Raw genomic sequence first — 9468 nt, 5'->3', positions numbered from 1 at the left:
TGAGCTGCATGTCTAAGGCAAGCTGAAATTCCTGCTATTGTTAGCCTGTGTTTCTCATTTTGAACAGTATGACAGCAAGACTGTGAAAGATTCATTCTCTTCTAGTGTAAATATCTTCTGCTGTTGCCTCACCAGTCAGCTTTATAATCTCCTCTAACGAAACAACTCTCTGGATCTGAGATAGTAACACTAATATAGTTGTCTTTTTTGCTGCCCTTAATGAAAAAGTAATGAACTATGAATGAATGAACAGTTCCCCCTTATTTTCGTGCTTCTATGCAGAGATGCACTCACAGGGCTAGGGTTCCTTTTTGACTTTTGAGGTAAACCCTCCAGAAAACCTTTCAATGGATATGCTCACTTCTGCACCTCTAGAGCTTGCAGACCTGAAGCAGATTAAAAACTGTCACAGCCTTTAGCAAAGTATAGCCCAGAGTGTCACATGAGGCTTTTAAAGTGCTAGCTGTAGGACACTTGCAAGGTTTTCCATGTCTTGTTGCTGATTTCTATTTATTGCCTCACCAACTGACCTGATAATTTAGTATATCAGTGGCAACCTCTCCCCCTAAGCACAGAGACAGCAGAGAGCAGGCACTTTGCCATCCATGGTCTGTGTCTACAGAAATCCTTTGCAGAAACCAGTATGGGCAGCAGCGGCAGAAAAAGGAGGCCAAGGGAGCACCTAACTCTTGTGGGTCTGCAATCTGATCACCTTTAATTTGTTCAGGAGATGGTAAGAGTGTTCCTTCCCTCTTTGTTACACTTGAGTGTTTTGCTTTTGTGAAAATGACCCAACAGCCATGCCCCACATGCAGCCTCTGCACCCACAACTGCTGTAACAAGTGTGGAGCCTTGGCATCGAGACAGCAATAAGCCTCTTCCAATCTGCCAAGCAGAAGAGCATTTCACTGGGTGTATCTGAGGGCTTCACAAAGGTCATTGCACCTGTATAGCAGTTGCTGGCTGAGAGGTGCCACAAGACACAACTATGTTCCCACTGGCAAGAGAAAGAAAGAAGTGCACGGCCCACTGTGGATGGAGACAGGAAGCCCAGAGCACTAAACAATTGTGCAGGCACATCTGCAGAAGATGGTGTCCTTCAATATTTTCTGGTAACTCCCCAGGGATTTTATTTAAGGGAAAGGCTTTGTGATAGCCAAATGCTGTTCAGTGCAGCAGTCCACTCCCATGTTGACAGAAGCACCATCGTGTTCCTTTCAGCATGACAAACAATATTTCCTAGCAACAGTTTTAAGTTACATTTCCATTAGCTTCTTTATAATACAGAGTTAATGTGAATATATTGATTGTCATGCACCATACTTGCATCTCAGGAATTCCTTGTCGAATCATTTCTACTGAATTCAGAGTCTTTAGTCTTGACAATATGAATCCAGGCCTTTTCTCATTTGGATCCTTTTTTGGCTGTCAGATGAAGAAACTGGTATACGAAGACCTATGTCTGAGCTCTTTCCTTCTGATTTTGAGCAAGGGAAGAATCAGAAGGTAGTGTTATATACAATTTTCTATATCTCTCAGTCTTATTTATGTAATTATTTGCAAATTTTTTTGGTTACTGATGATCTTGACTGCTTAGTGTCACATAAAGAGGGTTTTGCCCCACACAAAACCTCGGTATATTTCTAAAAAAGTCAGGATGTACTACCCCTGGAATTAATGCAACAGTTGACTATGCATCAAAACATTACAGAAAGATTTTGTCCTTTTCAGCCCTTCTTCCATTTTCCCAGGATTCTAGTTTAAATAATCTGCATATACTGGTAGCTTCTGGGTCATTGAGGAAAAAACAGATATCCTAGACTGCAACACAGTGGAAATTTCTTGGTGGTTCCCTCCTTTCTGGTACAAGCATGAACTTCTGGTAGGACATTTCCAGGCTTCTAGGAGCTGTTTGCCTTAGAACTGGGAAGAAGCTCTAGAAGCTGGGTTTCTACTCAGATCTGCCATTGACAACATATTCTGGGTCTCTTTGAGAAGGCATTCATTATAAATGTGAATTATATACAGTCTCAAGATCGTGCACAACGTGCAGAATCTGTGAGTGTCTGTGTCTGGTTGCTTGGGACTGGATATTGTCATCTGGATCTTTCCTTTTCACAATGCCATTTTGTGCTGCTTCCTCCCTCGTTTGGAAGGAAATACCACAATCTGGATGTTTGCATATAAGACCTCATCCCCATCATGTGCCAAATTCCTTTCATGACCTCAAGAGGATTTATTGGGGCTCAGTAATTTGTAGGATAGCTCTATAGAATCTCCTTAAATTTAATAATTGAAATATCTGGAGATTTACCTGTGCATTTTAGTCAGCTAAGCTTTCATTTAAAATGAGAGAAAAAGCAAATTCTGAAGGAACCTTCTCTAAACCCAAGCATTAGATTTCCAAAAATACATTTCTGGGAAAAAAAAAATCCCTTTAGATATCATATGTATTCTGTCTCCTATTCCAGTTTCTTAACATAAAACAAATGAATGCTTTGAAACATTCAGTCTTCCATACCCATTAAGAGGATCACGACAAGCTTTCTCTCCTCCCACACCTCACTTTATCCTCTGCTAACAATGGCCACAGAGGAGGCCAACTGATGAGGATGCTTGTGATATTTAGTAGGTGTTTAATCCCTACATCCTGTTCTGAGACAAATGATTCATTCCCAGAGACCATGAAACAAATTTCCAAAGGTTCCCTACTAGACAAAATCAAGCCAGGTCACAACAGGAGCAAAAATCTGGAAATGAAACACTAGGTACTCCTACTAGGCTGTGTTTCTACTAGAACACATCTACTGGACAGTTTCACTCAGGACATCAAATTTTCTGTGATCTGCTGATGAGTCAGAGCCATTTACACTCTCACTAGAAACGTTTTCTTCCATAATGCTCATGGAGGTCTTCCAGATATCTAAAACTTGATGAGTGAAGGAGTAGCAGGTTGTAATGTCATCTCCACTCCTTACTTCAGGACAGACTGACTGAAGTCAATGGCAGCAGGGTCTGAAGAAGGAATGAAAGAGGACATCAGGATTTACTCCTCTGTGAAAGAAAATATGCTCTTATTAAGAAAGTCCTAGGATTTCTTATATCACTTGATCTCCAGTTGCAGGTTATCTAGGATGTCATTAGGGTCATAAACTGAAAAATCATAGGTAAAATTCACCAGGCCTCTGAGTGCTGGGTGGGATGGACATAGTATAGCTGAAAGAAAGCATAGCTGTTTTCTAAATTGTATTTCGAGAGCACCAAAATGTGTGCAGCTTTCCCGTGGGACATCTGGACTGGAGTGGAGCTCACTCTTAGAAAGCTATGCAGGAGAAGAGTTTCAGTATTGATGTTGCAACAAAATGAACATAAAAAAGCACTGCATGCAACTTAAGTACTCAGATTTCTTTCAGTAACTTTGGGCAGTGCCTCCTTTTGGGCCACACAATATACATTGAATTGTTGCAATATGTATTTGAAGAAGAATTTCCCGTTTCACTGCATTAATCAGTTGGAGTCCTGAAGACCACCTTGTACCTGCTGACCTGTTATTAGATCAGCTATTACTGATTCAGGAACACATGCTATGCTCTAGCATGTAATTAGATATTGAGAGATAATTAAGGAATTTAAAAAGTGGACAGTGATGATGAGGTATTCAATCTTACTCATCCTTACGCATTTTAATTGGAAATAAGAGCCTCTCCTAAGAAGAGGTAACTCTAGTGCATTTAAAGAGTGCTGTCATATAAAATCAACAGACCTAGACTTCTAATAATGAATTTATCCAAAATACTGGAATGTCCTGTAACTAAGAAATAATTAACTTACTGAAACAGATTCAGCTGCATGGTAAAACCTGGAATTCTATGTCATGGTTCCACTCGTGCAAGTTGTAAATCCCTGAAAAACATGTTTTGTAAGGAAAGTGGTAAGTAAATTCTTAGTTTCAGTTGTACTGTTCAGCATCACTTTAAGGCAATGAGGAATATCAAATGAAGAGCATTAGGCTTTTCTTATAGGATATGCTGTGCTTTAAAACGTATTTTATTGATCCTAAAGTTACAATATCAATTATTGACATTTTGTTGAGGATCAATCTTGGATTAAATGGCAAAATGAAGAAAAGGTTTTCATATGTACCATGTCCAAAAGCAGAAATAGATCGCCCTCCTCACGTGAACATTAGAAAACCTTTTCTGATGGTTAAACATTACGTCTGAAATATATCTAAGTTATACCAGCCACCATAGCGCTTTTTGGTGAACCAAAGAAGTCCTACAGTGAAATCAAACTTTGAGTATAATCTGAAGTAGTTTTATACAATATCCCCCTTACACCATTTTTTCCTGATTTTAGAGTTACATATATTCTGTCTGTCAATTACAATGCAAAGTACAAGTAACGGATTTAAGCAAGGATGTTGGAGTGTGAAAGTAATTCACGTGAATTGCTAATAGGCTGGTGGGAATATATTTTCTCCACATGAAGGCAAATCCTGTCGCATCAGAGATGGCGGACTGGATTTTCCACCCTTTCTAAGAGCGGCCCGACGAGCCCCAGCTACCTGCGAGCGGGGCTGGAAAGCGGGGAGCTGTGCGGAGCTACCAGCCCGGCAGGGCCACCGCACCGCGCCGGCGCCGGCCGCGTCGCCCCGCTCCGAACCCATGGAGGTGAGCAGAGCTGTGAGCAAACGAAGGCAAAGCCAAACAAGCACTGCTGTCCTTCGCTCAGCTAAGCAAAACGGGGATTTGGTCACTGCACATGTGTGGTGTTTCTTGTGCATTCTACCCCATTTTGCTATTAAAGGAGGGGAAAAAAAAACAACCAAACAAAAACCCCCACCACCTTGCAGTTAGCATCCTCCAGTGACATGAATCAATCAGGTTTGCATTTGCCTCGACAATCATGTGACGGGGAATGGAAAATAAAGGGACAGTATGAGTCCTCTCAGGTAATTAACCCACGCTCTGATGCTTCCCACACCAGCCTATTTTCAATTTCGGCACAGTACAGTTTATACACTCTAACATTATTGCTCAGAAGATAAGAGTGATGATTCAGGTTTACTAAAAATGGCTCCACAATACTGCAATCACGCTTGTGGAGCTTCATCTTGTAGTCTGTATTTATAAGTTTCTTCTCACTGAGAAATAGATACGCTTAGTGTTTTATCAGAAAAGTTAGTCACCAGATACCTGAAACACTTGTATACCATCTTTAATAAAACATGGCTTGTTTGGTCAATTTGCCTGCCAATTTTTTTTCCTGTTGTTGTTAAAAAAATGTGAGCGATACCATAGGTGACCTCCCTTAATACTGCTGTCAATACAAACAATACAGGAGAAACAATACACCACTGCTGCATCCTCTCTGCCACGCCAGACGATCAATATTATTTTAAAGATAATTTGTTGTGGGTGCTTCATGTCATTTGTGCCCAGACCCACTGAAGTCGATGAAATAACGCCTACTGGCTTCTGTGGGAGTCTGATTTGGACTTTATTCTGGCAATCTGTCCACCACTAAACTAAATTATTACAGGGGAAAAAAAGCCTGATTGAAGAAAAGCAGAAATTCAGGAACTAAAACTGAGCCACAAATAAATACTTGAATTGAATGGCATCCTGAACAGATTTAAATCAAACATACACACACACACATATATGCACGCAACAACAACAAAAAAAAGTGTTATGAATTTAACAATCTTAAAAGTTCATAGTTTAAAATTGTTTACATTTAAACAACTCAGTATAATAGGTAGCTTTCTTGACTTTCCATTTATTTCCCTGAGCACTGATCTTTGGAACATCTGGAGTTTCAGAACTGTCTAGTTTGTAATTCCTAAAATGGTCATCTTCAGTAAAATATTGTCTTTTTTATGTGAAAAATTAATTCCTTAAGCAAAATTAGGATACAGATTCCAAGAACTGCAATATATACAGCCAATTTTTTAAAAGACAGCAACTATCATTAGACTTTTAAATCTGTATTTAGGCACCTAACAGGTCAGTTTTTCAAAAGCACCCTGCACTTAGTAGTTCCCTTTAATTCAGTGCAGGGTACCACACTCTCTTACGCATTCATCTATCCGGACACCTACGTAAGCATTTAGCCTCCTTACTTCACTTTCTCATTTTGCAAAATATCTTGGCTATATAAACAAAACAGTATATTGTGGATGTGGTTTTGTGCCTAATAAAGTATTACAGGTAAAGCCTAATGGACTTCCAAAAACTTCCCAGGAAGGGGTTAAAGAGGTGCAGCTGCAGAGAGCCAGCATAAAGCCAATCTTCAAGACTAAAATGGGACCTATATAGGGTATATGTTTTAGTGTGGCCTTCCGCACAAGAAAGTCTTCTGGCTAAAGAGACCCTGTACTTTAGATTTCTGCCATTTGAAACTACTTGATAAATTTGCAACTGCTGCTTTGGACTTCCTTGCCTAGATTAGAGATTTAAATATGAGCTTTGTGGGCAACAGTTTGCGATTTTAATATTTCTAAGGCATTCTGCAATTAATATTCTACAAATTGTGCAGGTTCAAATATTTGGAAAATAAAACAGTGCAAAGAGACTTGGGTATTTTTAGGCTAAAATCTCCTTCCAATTCTAAGGCTGTAAATTACATCAGTCTCTCTGCAGCTAAAAATTTTAAAATAATTTTCCATCAACCACAGAAATACATGGTAACTTTGTATTCTCTTAACTCTCTCTCTCTCTTTCTCCTGGTATCTCATACACTGGCATTATGCAGCAGGCTCCAAACAGAGGATTAACAGAAAGGTTCTTATTTTATCAGATTTCATTTCAGTATACAATAACTGGGGGGGGGGGCATATTACTGAACCAAATGCAATCTGAAGAGGAGCTTTTTGGTTCTTGATGAAATACGAAATTAAGCTTTCACCTGTTCTAAAAAGATGTTAAAAAAAGAAAAAGAAGAAAAAGCCATGCCTGCTTCTCTTAATTACCGCTTTCTTATGCAAACTGATACTGGCATGCCACAGCAGAACCCAAAAAGGAGGATTTAGCAGAGTTTTTCTCTTTGCAGAAATCCTTTTTAACACTTCTCAGTTAAGAAAGAGTTAAAAACAGACAATCCCCTTATATTTTCCCCTTTCAGGAATTAAAGTGGCATCTTTAAAATAAAAAATAACTATCTTGCATTGTAATGGGAGTACAAATACAGTTTTGAAAACACATTTGGAAGATGTCTCCCAAGACAGTTTATCTCTTTTTTCCTTTAAAACTGTGACCATTGCATCAGTTAAGGCTGTTTTACAATATATATATTTCAAATAAAACTTTAATATTCAAGCTTACCAGATCGATGAATTGTAACAGGTAAAATGGAATTCTTTACAAGGTAAACCATGTAGTTGTACAAAATAGGATTAAACCCTTCACCTGTGTAAAACAAAAAGAAATCCTGCATTGCATTGAAAACACAGAACCTGTTTACAAAAAGGAATGTGTATGACATTTGGACTTCCTTTTAACTGCCATATCCTAGTAAGATCTCAATTGTTTCAGTAAAGGAACTAATCATCAATTCTAAATTGCAGTGAATTTACCAAACATTTTCACTATAGACTTCTGAAAGCTTTTACAGTAAGAAGTTATCAACAAAAGCAGGCACGTTAGTGTACAAAAACGTTGTTGATTTTTTCCTGTTTCTTTTTCAAAGTGCAGGTTTTTCTGAATGTGCATCTTACAAGACCAACGAAGGTTTTAACTCACTAAATCTTAAAACAGAACTCAATTCTCCAAAGAGTAGTGTAAACGTTTAAGGATCCCCAAAACACTTCTAGTAAACGTGACACGAATGTCTCTGCGTTGTATAGAAATTAAGCTCTTTTGAGAGGTAACGAAGCTTCATTACACTTTTTTTTTTTTTCTTTTTTTTTTTTTTTTCTCCTTACACTGGCTGGTTATCATAAATGGGGTAACTCTGGACTGCTAAAGCTGGAGACGGATGAATCGCTGGAGGGGAACTACACTTGGCTACGGAGGGAGGCGGCGGGAGGACCGGCCCTCGGGCGTTTGCTGCGCGGCCCCCGGCGAAGGCAGCCGCTGCCGGACGGGGCGGCCCGGCGGCGGCAGCTCCGGGGCGGCGGCTCCCGGCCGCTCCCTGAGCCCCGCGGCGCGTCCCGTCGCGTCCCGTCCGGTGCCGTCCCGCCGGCGCTAGGTGCCGCGGGCGCCGGGCTCCGCGGGGTAGATCTCCTCATAGGCGGGGGGCTGCTCGCTGGGCAGCGGGTAGCAGTACGGGTAGGAGGCGTTGAGCTCGGGGTCCATGGGCGAGTAGCCGGGCAGCTCGACGGAGGGGTGGCCGCCGCAGTGCACCTCCACGCCGGCCTCGTCGAAGACGTGGAAGACGCCCACGTTGATGTAGGAGACGGCCTGGAAGGGGCAGTCGCCCGGGACCAGCTCGGGCTCGCCGCCGGAGAAGAGCGAGCCCTGGCTGTGCCGCGGCGCCCGCCGCCCGCCGGGGCCGCCGCCGCGACGCCGCCGCCGCCGTCCGCCCGCCGGGGCCGCCGCCGCCGCCGCCGCCCGCCGCCGCCGCCGCCGCCGCCCGCGCTGCTGCGACGCCTTGTAGTTCTTGACGAGGAGCAGGTTGAGCAGCCCTAGGAGGCACTCCAGCGCGTTGAAGACGGTGGAGAGCACCAAGCCGCGCTGGTAGTCCCGCAGCTTCTGGCAGCGGAGCGCCGCCACGGAGCCGTCGGGGCCGGCAGAGCCGCTCCGCGGGCGGGCCGCGCCGCCGGGCTGCAGCAGGCAGTAGTGCGAGTACTTCCTCTCCACCAGCGACACGGTGTCGCCGTCGATGACGGCGCCGGCGAAGGCGCTCAGCACGCCCAGCATGAACACCAGCACCCCCAGCAGCAGGAAGTTCTGCCGCCCCCCGGGCGGCGCCTTCTCCCCCGGCCCCGACGGTGCGGCCGCTGCCGCCTCCCCGTCGCCGCCGCCGCCGCCGCCGCTGCCCGCCGCCGCCGCCGCGGGCGCCTCGTCGGGCGGGCGGCAGCAGAGCAGCGCGGCGGCGAGCAGCGAGAGGCCGGCGGCGAGCAGCAGCCCCGAGTAGAAGGCGCCGGCGGCGGTGCCCAGGCGGAAGGGCTCTCCCTTGAGCTCCGAGCCCAGCGAGAAGCACTTGAGGCCCACGGCGGCGGCGCTGAGGGCGCAGGCGAGCAGGAGGCAGCTGGAGAGCGCGGCGCAGGCTCCCCGCACGCTCCACTTCATCCTCCGCGCCGCCGCCGCCGCCGCCGCCCCGCCGCCGCCCGCCTCATCCTCCTGCCGCGCCCCCCCCCGGCCCCGCGGCGGCGGCGGCGGCGCGGCCCGGCGCGGCCATGCGGGCGCGGCGCTCCCCGACGGGGCGGCTCGGCACGGCGCGGCGCGGCGCGGCGCGGCTCGGCTCGCCTCGGCGCGGCTCGGCTCGGCTCCGCACGGCAGGCAGCCGCCGGCCGCAGTGAGC

At 45.1% G+C, this 9468-nt stretch overlaps 1 protein-coding gene across 1 annotated transcript; it reads right to left on the bottom strand.

The window, feature by feature from the left end:
• Positions 1 to 8141: 8141 nt before the first annotated feature.
• TMEM271 (transmembrane protein 271) lies at positions 8142 to 9249 on the bottom strand. The gene has a single exon (XM_062600290.1). It carries the CDS (start codon positions 9234 to 9236, stop codon positions 8190 to 8192), a length of 1047 nt encoding a protein of 348 aa, XP_062456274.1. The 5' UTR covers positions 9237 to 9249; the 3' UTR covers positions 8142 to 8189.
• Between the last annotated feature and the right edge of the window lie 219 nt (positions 9250 to 9468).

Source organism: Rhea pennata, chromosome Z, assembly GCF_028389875.1.
Source record: "Rhea pennata isolate bPtePen1 chromosome Z, bPtePen1.pri, whole genome shotgun sequence".
Taxonomy (NCBI): domain Eukaryota; kingdom Metazoa; phylum Chordata; class Aves; order Rheiformes; family Rheidae; genus Rhea; species Rhea pennata.
The sequence above is the reverse complement of the archived record's forward strand: the minus strand, read 5'-3'. Positions and strand labels throughout refer to the sequence as shown.

Coding starts and splice junctions, on each gene's coding strand:
- TMEM271 (XM_062600290.1), bottom strand. CDS start 9,236: ATGAAGTGGAGCGTGCGGGGAGCCTGCGCCGCGCTCTCCAGCTGCCTC.